The 15,203-nt window shown below is 38.8% G+C and overlaps 1 protein-coding gene across 5 annotated transcripts in view; it reads left to right on the top strand.

Moving 5' to 3' along the window:
• Positions 1-14,420, top strand: part of SAMD12 (sterile alpha motif domain containing 12) — a 99,751-nt gene extending 85,331 nt beyond the window's left edge. For 4 of the 5 annotated variants that reach the window (XM_039366805.1, XM_039366802.1, XM_039366801.1 and 1 more), the window contains 2 exons: positions 7,171-7,311; positions 10,280-14,420. In XM_039366805.1, the coding sequence (XP_039222739.1) occupies positions 7,171-7,311; positions 10,280-10,290 (152 nt within the window). In that variant the 3' untranslated portion in view covers positions 10,291-14,420. Of the gene's footprint in view, positions 1-7,170; positions 7,312-10,279 lie in introns of those variants that run through there. The other variant, XM_039366804.1, reaches the window with a different exon arrangement.
• Positions 14,421-15,203: the final 783 nt, after the last annotated feature.

The raw sequence follows: 15,203 nt of genomic DNA, 5'->3' as shown, positions 1-15,203 counted from the left end.
AGAAAAACTCAAAGAAGTAGTGCAAGATTGGAAGAATGTAAAGAGACTCAGCCCATAGAATCAACAGGAGTCAGACATAACTGAATGGATAACATCATCATTATAATGAAAACTTAATTAGTGATAATCAGCACCTTGAAATGTTCCTGGAAGCCAAGAGTCAAACACTATTGATTGGCTAACATCATCACCATCACCATCAACAGGCTCCAGCTACACAGCCAAGACAAAGATGTGGCTAAACTGGCATGAAGCCTAAGAAGTATGTTGCCCTTCTCAGATATGTTCATCTAGGTTATACACTATCCAGTTTCCTGTCAAATATCTGGTTTAGGAATAATATTTAACTGAGAAAGGAAAACGAAGTTGAAGCATTCTTATTAGATAAGAGTGGCAAGAAAGGTACCATTACCTCTTCCTCTAATCAGAACATGATCACCTAACTTGGAGGAATAGGTAGATGACAGGTCCCAACTCTGTTTATTTGTAGACCTGGCTTTTCCACCAGGCACTAGGGCCAGTTCAGTGGCAGTGGTTAGAATACAATATTGCAGGCAAGAGTTTGATCCTTTACAACACCAGAGCAATTGTAAAGCACTATGGGGTGATATATAAGTCTCAATGCTAGTGCTATTTTAAATTTCATATTTTACACATATATATTATAGATGTCTTATTGGTATATGGTTTGATTGATTCCTTTACCGATTATGTGCCATCAAATCAGTGTCAATTCTTAGTGAACAGATAGATTTTCTCCACGACTGAGTCCATCTGCCTTGTTCTTCTTCTTTCTTTCCCTCTTCATCTTTCCTAGCATTAGAGCCTTCTTCAGAGAACCAATTCCTCACATAATGGTCCAAAATAGGATAATTTGAATTGAAACTAGAACTCTTCTTGTTGGGACTAATGGTTAGATAATTGGAAAAGAGTTATGGAAAATTGATTTTATATATGAAAACTGCTACAACATTATTACATACACAAAAATTGAAAGACCTGAATAACAGCAGAGGTATGTCTGGTGAAAATGATAGAATTAGCAGAGATGACAAAATTGAGTTGTTTGAAAAGACTATAACTACAGTTATTAGTTCCTGGAAACCCCTTAGGGACTTTTTGCTGAAAAAAGAAAGTGAACTTGTGATTTAGGGATTTGATTATTACAAAGGGTAGGCTATGGAAAGAAGGAAATTATGTTTTAATCTTAGAGAGAGAAAGATATAAATATACTTGTAACTGCTATTAAGAAGACTGGAAGCCAGTTATAACTTTTTCTTTTCCTTTTTTTTCCTCTTTTCTTCCCAAAGTGCATCACTAAATGTTTATGCAGATTCTCAGTCATCCAGGTCATAATTGTTCCAAAGATGCTTCTTCAGGAGTCAACTGGAGTTTCTTGTTTTTTCTTTGAAGATGTTTTGCTTCTCATCCAAGAAGCTTCTTCACCATTCCCACCCTCCAGTCAGAGCTGAGGAAGCTTCTTGGGTGAGAAGCAAAACATCTTCAAATAAAAAAACAAGAAACTCCAGTTGACTCCTGAAGAAGCATCTTTGGGACAATTATGACCTGGATAACTGAGAATCTCGATAGACATTTCTCATGAGGAGAATAAGATCTTCTGGGATTCCCATTTTTCCAAACACAGTCCACCTTGATATGATTGACACAACTAAAAGTCTTTCACCAGTCAATCAAACACATACTGATCTGTTTTGTATTTTTTAAAAATACTTCGTAATAATATTTCACGTTCTTCAAACTTTTTAAAAGCCAGCTTGGAGATCTGGCATCTATTTTCAAATAAGTACTGTGTTTTGTGGATTTGCTGTTGTGTTTGGTAGGTTGTATATATTACCAGTTATAGAAATTCATTTTGGCAGATGGGCCTAAAAGAAATGAGGATACCTTATATTAAAGTATTAAAGAGTTTTCATATTTGCGGAATGTGTCTTTTCCTCCCTTTCTTTCTCACAATCCAGTTGGCAAGCTTCACTCTTCCCCATTTCATTACTTTTGAAAGGCTGCCTTTATTGTTTATACATAATATTGGATTAACAATGTGCAATTAAGAATACTGCTGAATACTTCTAAGAATACCTATCTGCTTTAGAATAGATTAGCATTATGTGTATGAATAGAAGATAAAAACAGGACACTGTTTTGTTGATGCAGAGCTGAAGGCTTTGTATTTACAATTGTGAAAACTTAATAAACAGTTTATATTTTTAATAAAATTGCAGGCTGATTGAAACCTGTTTGCCAGCTGTGGCATCACATCTTCCATATATATGCCAATGAAATGGCAATACAAGAGTAGCTTACTTACATGATACTAGCCTGTGCAATTGTGTAGCCATTGCCCATCAACCAAGATTAGCTGACACACAGATCCTCAAAGCTAAACATCATCCTTTAACTTTCACACTATTCCTAAATCTGGTATCTTTCAGACTTGGCTGAAAGGTTCATCACGAAAAAGGTCCATCAGATAATCCTGCTATTAAATCAATAAACTTCCTATAGAATCTCTATAGAGAGTTAAGGAGATATAGGTTGAACAGCATAGCTCACTGTCTGCATTCTTTTCTCCTTTATATATAGTGCACTTTTAATTTTCCATTTATATTAACGTCAATTATTTAACCTTATAAATATTAACAACATCCTCAGTTTGACATTCTTAATAGTATTTGGTTAAAAAAAAGAAGAAGATTTAGGATCTGTATGTTTGTGAAGCACTGCACGTTTGTTCAGAACTGAAGGTAAACTAATATTTTCATAAGGATTGGTTTGTAGAATTAATTTTGCAGATTGCTATCGCACGAGGCTTGGTTAATCTCAAGTTATAATTTGTTGACTCCATCAAAACTGTGATCCTGCCTCCCACTGAGGTAATTCCATTCTGTTGAAACATTGCTGCTATTTTTTGGCTGACAGACAGGAGAATTTTCTGTTACTAGTCAGAAAACAAGAAAAGTGACCTTTTCTTCTCCAGGCAATAGAGAATAGGAGATAAGAATAGATCTTAACAGTCCATCAAGCTCACTGACTGATAATGATTTTGCAGTGTTTCAAAGGTAGATCTTTCCATGCAGTGCTGGGACTTGAACTCAGGTTCAGTCCTAAGCATTTTTGCATGCAAGCCATGATCTCTTTCTAATACATTAAGAAGCATCTATGATAGCTTTTTCTTTGCCCTCCAAACATATATCATATCAATGAACTTCATGTAGAAAGATCCAAGAGCAGCATTAGAAATTGTAAAGCTATTGCCTGCCTCTACAGGACAAGAATACTACCATTCTTTTCTGAGCATTATACAGCAAAATATATTAGAAAAGGACAAAGCAAGATTTCACAAGAACATTTCTTTAGAAAAAACAATAGGGAAAAATCTAAGGAAGAAAATAATGTGTGCCTCAGTGTTGATAATATTGGGCTATTCCAATAGTAGGTAACTTTTTGGGAATGGTGAATGCACTTAGTGGTTGGAGAAAATGTTGTAAGGATGATCCCAGAAGGTGTTTGCTTATTTACCTATATATGTTTTTGTGATGGACATGGCTGGGAACACATTTATAATCCTATCTTCCTTTTATATTCTCAAGGTGTTCCTTAATCACTCCTAGTATAATATTGTGTATTTTCTTGGCAGATGGGCAGTCCTCCAGATAAAATTCTAGGTGACAGCCATCCACCCCTTTTGATTTTTACCGAATGCCTGTGGGGAAATATGTGGAAATACTCATACAACAATATTGTGGATGGTGATGAAATCAAAAGCATTAAGCAGCTCCCAAACATCCTGTTTTGGGTTTAGTAGCTCAAGGTTTCTGTATCCATTGGTAAAAGGAAAACAGGACTGAAAAAGAAATAAAAGGAATACTTTGTAGATAGTCCTTGACTTATGACCACAATTGGACCAGAATGTCTGTGGCTAAGCAAGGCTGTTGTTAAGGGAATCATGCCCAATTTTATAATCTTTTTGCCACAGTTGTTAAGTGAATCATGTGCCAGGGATAGGCAACCTTGGCTCTGCTGGCTCAGGAATTCTGGAGTTGAAGTCCACGAGTCATAAAAGAGTCAAGGTGGCCAACCCCTGGACTAACCTATAAAATGCATCCAAAATCTGGGATCCATGATTTCTGTAGGGTTGAAATTTAGCAAATTTACAGTTGAGTCAGTGCTGATGTGCCTCCACACAGCTGCTAAGATTTAGCAGGCCAGTCCTGGCATAGCCCTCCAGAGACCTGGTAGACTAGCCCTGTCTTTGACCACTTGAGATCTGGTAGACTGGTCCCATTCTAGCTTTCTGGAAGCCAGGTAGACTGGTCCCACCATCATCTGCTAAAGGTGGGGGGGAATCAGCCATGGTCAAGCTGGCAGGAAATCAAAACTCACTGTCGGGGCATGAACAGTCTTATTGTGCTGAGGTAACCCAGGAGTAAATACAGTAAACAGTGGTTTGTATTAAGTGGTGGTTTATATTACAATATCTACAAATGTACTAGAAACAAAATACATACATGTGATAATTCAGCAAACTCCAATCCCTTTTATTCTCAAGCTCTTAAAGGGATACAGACTCCTACTGAGTCATTCCTAACATTGCATCATTCATCCCACATTATACAAGCTGATTAGCTTCTAAATCATTGACACTCACTCGAACTCTTACTGCTTTTTTTTACTCTTGGTCATTTTGTTTCTCTGTTTAGGTAAGAAACTATCTAGGAAATGATGATCCAACAGGTCTTGGTTTGTCAAGTTGAAAATAAAATCAATCCATAGCCTTAGCAGCTGGCTGACCTTGGCTAACCTTGGTTGGGTTTGGACGCTAAGAAGGTCAAGCACCATTAACACTTGAATGGGAGGCCACTGATAACTCTAAGAACTTTAGACCAGATTCAGAAGTTACCAGGACTTGAGCTTACCTCAGAGAAGACTTTACTTACATCCATATTTATTGAACAGTTAGTGCATCTAAGAAATAGGTTTATAAGTGTACAAGGAATAAGTAATGTAAATGTGTAAGTCAGTCTGCCAAAGTTTTAGATTTGTATTTAATTTGCCTTGGGGGTCTTTGAGGTTCTTTCTGCAAGCTCTAAAAATGGCTGTCTTACATTTTACAATGCATTTTCAAAGCAGTTTAATATGATTTGTGCTTGAATTTATACTTCAGACGGGAATTTGAGTTACGATTATTTCTTCCTCTTCAAATCATCAAGGCCTCCTGAATATATTGAGCTGAAAAACAGAACTGTCTTAACAGTCTTTTATATCCAAGATTTGTAAAGGATCAATATAGTTCCCATCTGGACAATAAATTATTTGCTGAAGCACTTCCAAGAATTAAAATGTTTATTTTTTATTTACCTTTTTCTTCTTGAACTTTTCTTCTTCAGTGTGTTGGATAGCTAGTGTTCTCCCAACATCACTCAAATACAATGAATAGTACAAGAACAATTACCTCAGGGTTAGATTTTAGGATTGCTACTATTTAATAAAGGGGAGCCATACCAAAATGAAATATTTCTCCTAATATGGCTATCTAAAGTCTACTGGTAAAGGGACAGGGCTAGAAATCAGGAGATCGTGAGTTCTAGTTCCACCTTAGGCACAAAGCCAGTTGGATGACCCTGGACCAATATATGCCACCTTGAGTTAATTATAAAAAATAATAAAGATGAGAGCCCAAAGCACCTAAAGGCAGGACAAGAAGCAACGGGTGGAAACTAATCAAGGAGAGAAGCAACCTAGAACTACAGAGAAACTTCCTGACAGTGAGAACAATTAATCAGTGGAACAGCCTGCCTCCAGAAGCAGTAAATGCTCCAACACTGGAAGTTTTTAAGAAGAAGAAACTGGACAGCCATTTGTCCGAAATGGTGTAGGGTTTCCTGCCTGAGCAGGGGGTTGGACTAGATGACCTCCAAGGTCCCTTCCAACTTTACTACTATTACTATTACTAGATAAAAGGCCATACAGCATTACTCTTCCAAGACCTGAGGACAGTTAAAGATTGCATTCTGAGGTCACCATGTCACCACAGACATTGCCATTCTTTTGATGGACGTAAGGACAAGGAAGTGCTGGGGCTTACAGTCCTTTGTGAACATTGTTCCAGATTAACTTGGTTCCTATTAACTGATGTTTCCATCAGCCCATCACCCAAGTACATTCCTGTTGTATATGCAAGTTTTGTGTTAAAGATTGTTTTCTCCTGTTGCACTTTATTTTTTAAAATACCTTTGATAGTTTAATTGATTGTGTTACTCTACTTTGGCATTGTTATGAGGGATACATCTGAATAAACTGGAAGAATAGATATTGTAGATAAGTGCAACTACTTTACACTGAGCTATACAAATGATCCTCAGCCAGTACTATTGGTTTCCTATCTATTCATCAAAGACATCTCCCATTGCTTGCTAGATGTTCCTCCTAAGGGCTTGAACTTGAGAGCTTAAGTATATTAAACAGAGCTGTGGTGGTGCAGTGGTTAAAATGCAGTATTGCAGGCTAACTCTGCTGACTGCAAGCAGTTCAATCCTGACCAGCTCAAAGTTGACTCAGCCTTCCATCCTTCACAAGTTGGTAAAATGAGGACCCAGATTGTTGATTCTGTAAACTAGAGGTCCCCAACCTTGGCCACTTGATGGTTGGCTGAGGAATTCTGGGAGTTAAAGTCCACAAGTCATAAAGTGGCCAGGTTTAGGGACCCCTGCTATAAACCACTCAGAGAGGGCTGTAAAGCTTTATGAATCAGTATATAAGTCTAAACGCTCTTGCTATTGGTATATGTTCTCATCCTAAGCAATTGTGCAGTCCTCATAACTCCCTTTTGACTATAGCATATTAAGCATAGCTCCTTTCCTATATAACAAGTATAGGTTCTGGAATCTCAATGAGTGATTTTGTCTTCGGAACCTGGATCTCCAGTGTGGAATGTAATTAAATCACTGAGCCAACATATATTTCACGGCCACCTATTCCCTCAATCTGTCCCATTGTGAATCAGATTGTTTCCAAGAGAATATTTGCGCTGCAGGCAGGTTTTGTCTCCTAGAATGAGAGCATTGACAGCATGTAGAACTTTTATTATTATTATTCATTAAATGGAAATGCTTGAGTAATCCCTCTTCCTCTCGTCTCTTCCTTCGGATCCAGGCCGCGCACTGCTCAGGCTTACCGACAAAAAGCTTGAGCGAATGGGGATTGCTCAGGAGAGCTTACGTCAGCACATTTTGCAGCAAGTGCTCCAGCTGAAAGTGAGAGAGGAAGTTCGAAACCTACAGCTACTCACACAAGGTAGGAAGCATTCGACTCAAGGAGAATGCAGAAGGTGAGATGGGAAGGTCACCTTCAAGCAGGGAGAGATTAATTTGATGCTCTCCAGCGTGAACTTATGCACAAGGAGGCCTCATGCAACCAGAGCACTCTCCCTCATGGCGAGCTGGAGGAAAATCAGAAAAACAGGTGATTTATGTATTATGGGATTACCTGCCTGTTATGATAAGATCCTTTTTGTATTAGAAAACAAGCCCTTCTATTGCTTCCTAACATGTATTTTGCATACACAAGTCGGTCCTTCAGGAAATGATTAATGGAAATGAAATAGTGGTGATTTGCTTCTATATCACTCATGCAGCTGAGGAAAGAATCCATGGTTTGACTTCATATGGGCTGATCTTGAACGCAGGAGCTTTATGCTTAATTATTTGGATTCTAGTGGTAGTCAATATTATTCCCATGCTGATCTCTTCCATTGTCTGAAATCTAGCTGGCCAATATGAGGAATATACTGTATGTTTTGTTATGCTGTGATATCCATATTGGCTGTTTTCTGTCACCTTCTGTTATGAATTTATACATGCAGGATTGGCAGAGACTGGAACCAACACATCTAAAAGGTGCTAGGTTGGAAAAGTTGCATAGATGGAAGGAAGGACATAGTCAAAGCTATTTTCAGCAATGGAGTTGCGTTAATTTTAATGCTGAGTTCTCAGGATCATGGCCCAAGTGAAAGCTTTTACTACCAGATACAACATAATTCCAACTTGTTAGTCTATTGTCTAGGACAGGGGACCCCAACCTGTGGGCCATGGCCTCTTGGCCACCATGCTGCATGAAGGCACTCACTCCCCACATTCCCACTAGCACCACCCCAAGCATCCCGCCAGCACTAGCACCGCTCTGCCTCGAACATCTCACCAGCACTAGTGCCACTTTGAGCATCCTGCCAGGACTAGTGCCACCCCCCAGAGCATCTCACCAGCACTAGTGCCACCCCAAGCATCCCGTCAGCACTGCTACCACCCTGAGCATCCTGCCAGCACTAGCGCCAGCTCCGACATCCCACCAGCACTAGTGCCACCCCAAGCATCCCGCCAGTGCTAACATTGCCTGAGCATCCCACCAGCATTAGCACTGCCCTGAGCATCCCGCTGGTGCTAGCCCCCCCCCCGAGCATCACACCAGCACTAGAGCCATCCCGAGTGTCCCGCTAGCTCCACCCAAAGCATCCCACCGGCACTAGCACCCCACCAGTGCTAGCATGGCCCTGAGCATCTTGCCAATGCTAGTCCCACCCCATTTGCAGCACTTGCACTCACGCAGCCCAATTTGCATGTGTGCATGAGCTCACATGGGGCCATTTGTGTGCACCACATGCACGTAATGATGCCTGCCTCCATTTCCGGGCCCAATAGACCAAAAAGGTTGGAGACCTCTGGTCTAAGAAGTTCTTCCAAGGCTCATACCAAACAGTTATCCTGGAAAAAAATAAGAAATAACATCGAACATTGTATTGGAGAGGACCCTGGAGGCCTTCTAGTTCAACCCCCTGCCCATGGCAGGGGATCCTATACCATTCCAGACATTTCTGGGGCTTGATCACATGGATACACAGGATCATAGAAAGTATAACAGAATAACAGAACAGAATAGAGTTGGAAGGGAGGACCGGAGATCCTCCAATCCAAGCCTCCATCCCAGCAGGAGACTCTATACCATTTCAGACAAATGGTTGTCCAATCTCTTCTTAAAAGCACATCCTCATTTTTTTATACTCATACTTTTCATATAAAAGAATGTATATACTCATCCAGCACTATAGAATCTTCTGTCAGCTTGGAGTCAAAATTGGAATAGATGTAAGAGATTTGATTAAAAGTGTTTTGTAATATCTGTTCACTAATAAATCTTATTATCTTGGACTCAAAATATAATAGCATTTTAACTATTTGGATCAACTCAGCTTAATGGCAATCTTCTCTTACATATATGATAAAGTCTAGATCCCAACATAAAACTTTAACTTGCTATTAGGCAAATATCTTCCTACTGTTCTAAATGAGTAAGTTGTAGCTAAAAAAGTTGATTTGGAATATCTGTAATCCCTTGATGTTGCCTGCCACAAATCAGATTTCTTTCCCTTGTTTGAGCTTGGTCCAATCTTGCCTGATTAATCCAATAAGTAATTGGTTTACCCTCTGAGCCTTAATGAAACCTCACAATAAAAATATCAGAGAATAGATGTTTCAATGGGTATTAAACTTTACATGCTTAAAATAAAACAAAAACAATCCAAGCCAAATAGACCAACAAAAATTACCCAAAAAGAATTTATATGTTTTCAAGTTCATCAGGCAAGTTGTTACCCTGAATGCAGACCAGGGAAGAAGGACAAGGTCCATAAATTAGGTGGGGTGTCACATTCATGACTTAAAGAGGAATTCCAAATCAGTTCCAAAATGGTGATTGTGGAGCAAATATAGTTGTATAAGATGCTAATAAAATAAACAGGTTGGTCCTATACCTCTGAAAACACAATCATTTGTTTTCAGTCTGCTTTTACTGAGTGCAGAGGATTATAGGCATCCTAGTACAGCAGACCACAATATGAACAAATGTAACATTTCTACATTTCAGATAGTTCCCTTTTTAAAAACCAGTTGCTGCAGTATTATTAGTAATTGGAAGGAACAGAATCATTAACCCAGGGGTCTTCAAACTTGGCCCTTTTATGACTTGTGGACTTCAACTCCCAGAATTCCTCAGCCAGCGTGCCTGGCTGAGGAATTCTGGGAGTTGAAGTCCACAAGTCATAAAAGGGCCAAGTTTGAAGACCCCTGCATTAGCCCAAGGAGCCTAATTTCTATGTGCAGAGTCCATTAGAGTTGGGTGGTTATAAGAAATTTACATAATTTTACATAAAAACAAAATAGACAATCTAGATCTGATTATGTAAAGAATCTTTCCTGCTTTTGTCTTACAGGTAGTCCTTGACTTACTGGACTTTTGGTCGCTAAGTGATGTGGCCATAAAGCAAGATTTCAGATGAGTGCATGGCTTAGCAACTGCAATCCCCACAATCCCTGTGGCAATTGTTAAGCAAAATTTCAAAATTTACCAGCTGAGTACTTTCCCCAATGCAAGTCATTCCTCGCTCTTTATAAATTATACAATGATATCCTGTTCATTTATTGCTCTTCAAGAATCTGGAAAAAAACCCAAATTAAAATAGTCTAGTCATTAAATGCAGATGAAAGATATGAAAGAGTAGAGGAATTTATAGAAGTTGCTTGAAGTAGTCCTTCTTCAAATAGCCAGCTACAAAATCTGATTACTTACAGTAAATCTGAATTTAGCCTGTATTCATAGAATACAGCTTTGAATTCCAGAGTCTGTTGTAGACTTTCTCAGTTGGTTCCAGTCTTTTCCCTTCATTTTCAAGGCAAGGATTTGAAATTTATTTCTATTTCCCTTGTGAAATTAAGGCTATGACTTGACTTTTCTTCTTTCACTTTAATATAAGCCTATGAGGTAGGTTGGACTGAGAGAGAGTAACTGGTGGTTAAGTGGGGACTTCAACTTGTCTAACATCCTAACCATTAAAAATACTCTATTGGGCAGAAGGCTAAATTTGACCATTCTTCTTTGTTTCCTTTCTTTGTGGAATATTGCTAGAATATCAAATATGAGATCCTTACTGTTGTTCCCGACCAGTCTATTGTTCAGAACTCACTTACAGGATGAAAAGACAAGGTCTGATCACTGTGAAAATTAGATCAGATTTGCAGTTGTTTCCAAAGATAATATTGCAAATTTGAACCACTTTCCCTCTCCAACTGCATATTTGAATCAGCTTTTTTAGTAGATATTTACATTGGTGGCTTCAAAAGAAACTTGCTGGGAGTCATAATAATTATTTTTGGATATCATTCATAGTTTCAGAGTTTCAAGATTCCAGCTGTCTGTGAACATACACTATGAATAGTACTACTGTTGCTATATCTCCCTAATACATGGTTGGTTGAGTACAGTTTCATAACTAATATGGTCTTGTGGATGCTAGGGGCTACAGGTTTCTGTATCAAAGTGTAGGGACTTTGTTCTACAAGAGAGTTGTGTCAGTCTCACCAAAGTGCTTTCTCCATTGCTGTGATTTTAGCTTGATTCAAATACATCTGCCTTTGACTTTGTTTTCTGACCTGCTCTTTGGAAAGCATTTTCTGCTGAGATTATGCCAAATTTAAGCACATTTACACATCACAGTACACAGTATGATAATTATAATTTTTCTCCCTAATTATTTGCAGGGTAAAAATTAATATTATTTTGCCAGGCAGTATAATAATGCTATTTTGTCAAAAAGGAAAAGTATGCATGTAGGTGGTATCTGCAACTGTGATGCAGAAAAGAAAAAAAGAAAATGAACTTTGAATAGTTGATTTTTAGCACTAATGGAAAATGTCTGGGACAAATGATGAGAATCCCTTTCAGATAGTTGCAATCCCTAAGATTCATCTTTTGAATGAAGTTAATGCTATGCCAGTCAAGGCTGTGAACTCTTAACAAGAGTTAGATAGGGGTCATTATAGTGCTTTTGATAGTTTAGATATAGCCTTGAATGGAAGATAAGGGCTCACCTCAATGGAATGACTTGACCAAGATATTTTGTAGGCCATCCCAATGAACTTATTTTGTTGAACTCAAATATGTTCAACAAAACAGTGGGATTTATTTTCTCACTTTCCAATACTCCAGTTATATGCCATCCTCTTGATGATATACAGGAAGCCTTGAGGCAAAATGTGCTTAAATTCAAAGTACTGTAATGCTGTTGGGATATTATCAAAGAATGTTGACTGTTGTGAATGTGGCAAATCCATGTGGGAGATTAGAAAATTTATTTATAGAAAAGGAATTGTTAAAAAAAAAAACATATCAAGTATTATCCATGCTTTTATACCACTGAATCAATCACCTACTTGGAATATTGTGCCCAGTGTTAGTCTTCAAAGAGGACTTCAAAGAGGATATTATACTATAAATCTTCTATGACAATCTTTATAGAAGGCCTTGGAGATCTGGCTAGGGAGAAACAGGCTTAGATTCAATCCTAAAAAGATTGGTTGGCTGTAGGTTTTAAGGTTCTCCACCCCTCCCTAGTACTACAGATCTTTGATCTTTAGCTCTGGATAGGATGGCAGGTCCCCCTCAGACAAAACCAAGTTTATAATTTGGGGGTTCTCTCATCTCCCTGAGTAGCAAGTGATAGCTATGATGCAAAGGGCCTTTGCACTAATTGATCTTATGTACCAATTGCTTCTAGATCAGGAGTTACGTTTCACAATGATTTGCCAAGTGACGGGCAGTGATCAGGTGCTCAGGCAATTGGTTCTTTTGAATCCAGAGACAATGAACATTACAGTAAATTAAGGGATTTTAAGTTTTATTATTAGCTCAAGCAAACAGAGTTAAAAGCATCACATAAGAAGTATGCATACCAAGCAAGATGATGTCCAACTCTCTTACAAGCTGTCAGGAACTCCTTAATAATGACAGCAGAGATGCACCCCAAGGGCAGTCAATTTCCATATACCCAGCACTAGATTCCTTGCAGAAGTTCCTAACAAACAGCCACAACAACCTCAAGGTTTTAATCAAAACCTGGCACCATGACTTCATGGCTTGCTGTGGTCAGGAGACTGTAAGACCTGATCTTGACCGGCTGGCACAAGATTCTGGGATGGGAATCAAAAGTCTGAGAATTTCACAGCAAGGAAAGCTTTGAAGTTATAAGAAGATCATCCCCCCCCCTTCTTTTATCCAGTAAACAACAGTAAAGAAAATAAGCAGGCTAACTCAGAACATCCCAAAGGTGCTTTTTCACAAGGCAACTGGACTTTCTTGTTTTTCTTGACATTTTGTTTCTCATCCAAGAGGCTTCTTCAGCTCTTGGATGAGAAGCGAAAACTCAAGAAAAACAAGGAAGTCCAGTTGCCTTGTGAAAAAGCACCTTGGGGGTAACTATGACCTGGATGACAGAGAATCTCCATAGACATCTAACTCAGAACAAGCTCTGAACCTTTAGACTTTTGATGTATACTTTATATATATAAAAGAGAAATCAAAATATCTCACTAAACTCTCCCAGGATAACAACGGTCTTCTTCACTGCCATTACACACAGTCATTCATGCTTTAGTTACCATTGGTTTGTATTACTGCAGTGCACATGGGACTGATCTGGAAGATTTTTCAGAATCTGCAACTTGTCCAGAATGCAACACCCATTAGCTTTCATTATGGTTTCCAGGTATAAATCAGCGTGCAAGTCATCAACAGTATGTCCTAGGGCTGGTTTATTAGTGGGACTGCCTGTCTGCTGTTAATTCTGCCTGCTCCACATCTGACAATATTGACATGGCATCAGATGGGACAAGGAGAAGCAGGTTGTCAAGATTGAATCACTATGATGCCTGCTACCTTCTATCGCTAATCAACTTGCCATAGAAAAGGGGGGAGAGCTAGAAAGCGGAGGGAAGAAATGGAATGCCAGGAAGCTGTTCATGGACAATGAGAGCCTGCAAAATGCCAAGGTCATTACCGCAGGTGCTCGATGGAGAAGTGGACTGTTCCCATAACAAAAGGAAGAATTACTATTGGACAATGTGAACAACCGATGGGTGGGGGTACAGGAATCTATTGTTTAACTAACCAAGCTTTCATGCAGGAAAACCCAGAGCTGGTTTTGCTTCTTTAGTTCCAAGATAGTGTATCCAATAAAGTTTTACCTTTTGGGACGTAATTGCCTTTGTTGGGTTTGCTAGTCGGACTATTGACACAGGTCTTCTTTGTCACAGCAGCTGCCATCACCACTAATACCCCCCACCCCCCACCCCAAATCCATATATTTTTAACCCCATTGGCCTTCCAAAAGACACTAAGATCTGGTTGTTTCAGTGTGTATTAGGTCAAGCCATTGAATGAGTCCAACTCTGAGAATTTATTTATTCAGAAAATGTATTTGCTAAAGAATCTTAAAGAATTTATTCATTTAGAAAATATATGTGGCATGCCATCTCACAATGTAAATGTAAAATAACAGTAAAGACAATATCACAATTGCACCACTTTATCTTAGTTTTTAAATTTGTGGTGAACTGCCCAGAGTCTTAACCAGATGTGTATATCAAATAGTAAATTCCCCAGTGGTGTATCCTCACTAATTCTGAATAAGGTTCTTGCTGGCTGGGAAATTCAGAGGATGTTTGGCATGTTTTCTGAGAAAAGCTAAAGAACATTTAGGATTCTTTAGCTTCAAATGATATTTCTGAGGAGGGGTAAAATGATGCAAATCTCCTAATGTTATGTGTACACAAAAGGGATTCGAGCTGTTTGTAACCAATGTGAAAAAAAAGATGTGGGAGTCAAAATGGTGAAGATGTTGACTCAGCATGTGATCACTGTGTATTTGTGGCTGTGGAGTGTCTGGTTGCTAAGTTTGAAAAAGTATGCAATGAAGGTGGGAAAAATCAGAAGAGGGCAACCAAGTAATGCTCAAGGGGCTCATGAGAAACAGCTAGAGAATTTGGGACCCTGAAGTTAAGAAAAGTTAAGAAAACACATGTATGAAGTCAGGTATGACATGAAGGATATTGCCAAGGAGATTTTTTTTTTCTCTTTGGTTGTCCAGTGCAGCCAATGAGGAGATGTTTTAAAGCTGATTAATAGTAATAGTGATGACCTCTAACATGGATGTTTTTTAAAGGGGCTTGAAAGAGAGGCTTTAAAAGAAGCCTCTATTCCAGGGGTCCTCAAAGTTGGCCCTTTTATGACTTGTGGACTTCAACTCCCAGAATTCTTCAGCCAGCGTGCCTGGCTGAAGAATTCTGGGAGTTGAAGTCCACAAG

This window comes from Crotalus tigris, unplaced genomic scaffold (assembly GCF_016545835.1).
Source record: "Crotalus tigris isolate CLP2741 ecotype Arizona unplaced genomic scaffold, ASM1654583v1 scf7180000020376.317737, whole genome shotgun sequence".
Taxonomy (NCBI): Eukaryota; Metazoa; Chordata; class Lepidosauria; order Squamata; family Viperidae; genus Crotalus; species Crotalus tigris.
The sequence above is the reverse complement of the archived record's forward strand: the minus strand, read 5'-3'. Positions and strand labels throughout refer to the sequence as shown.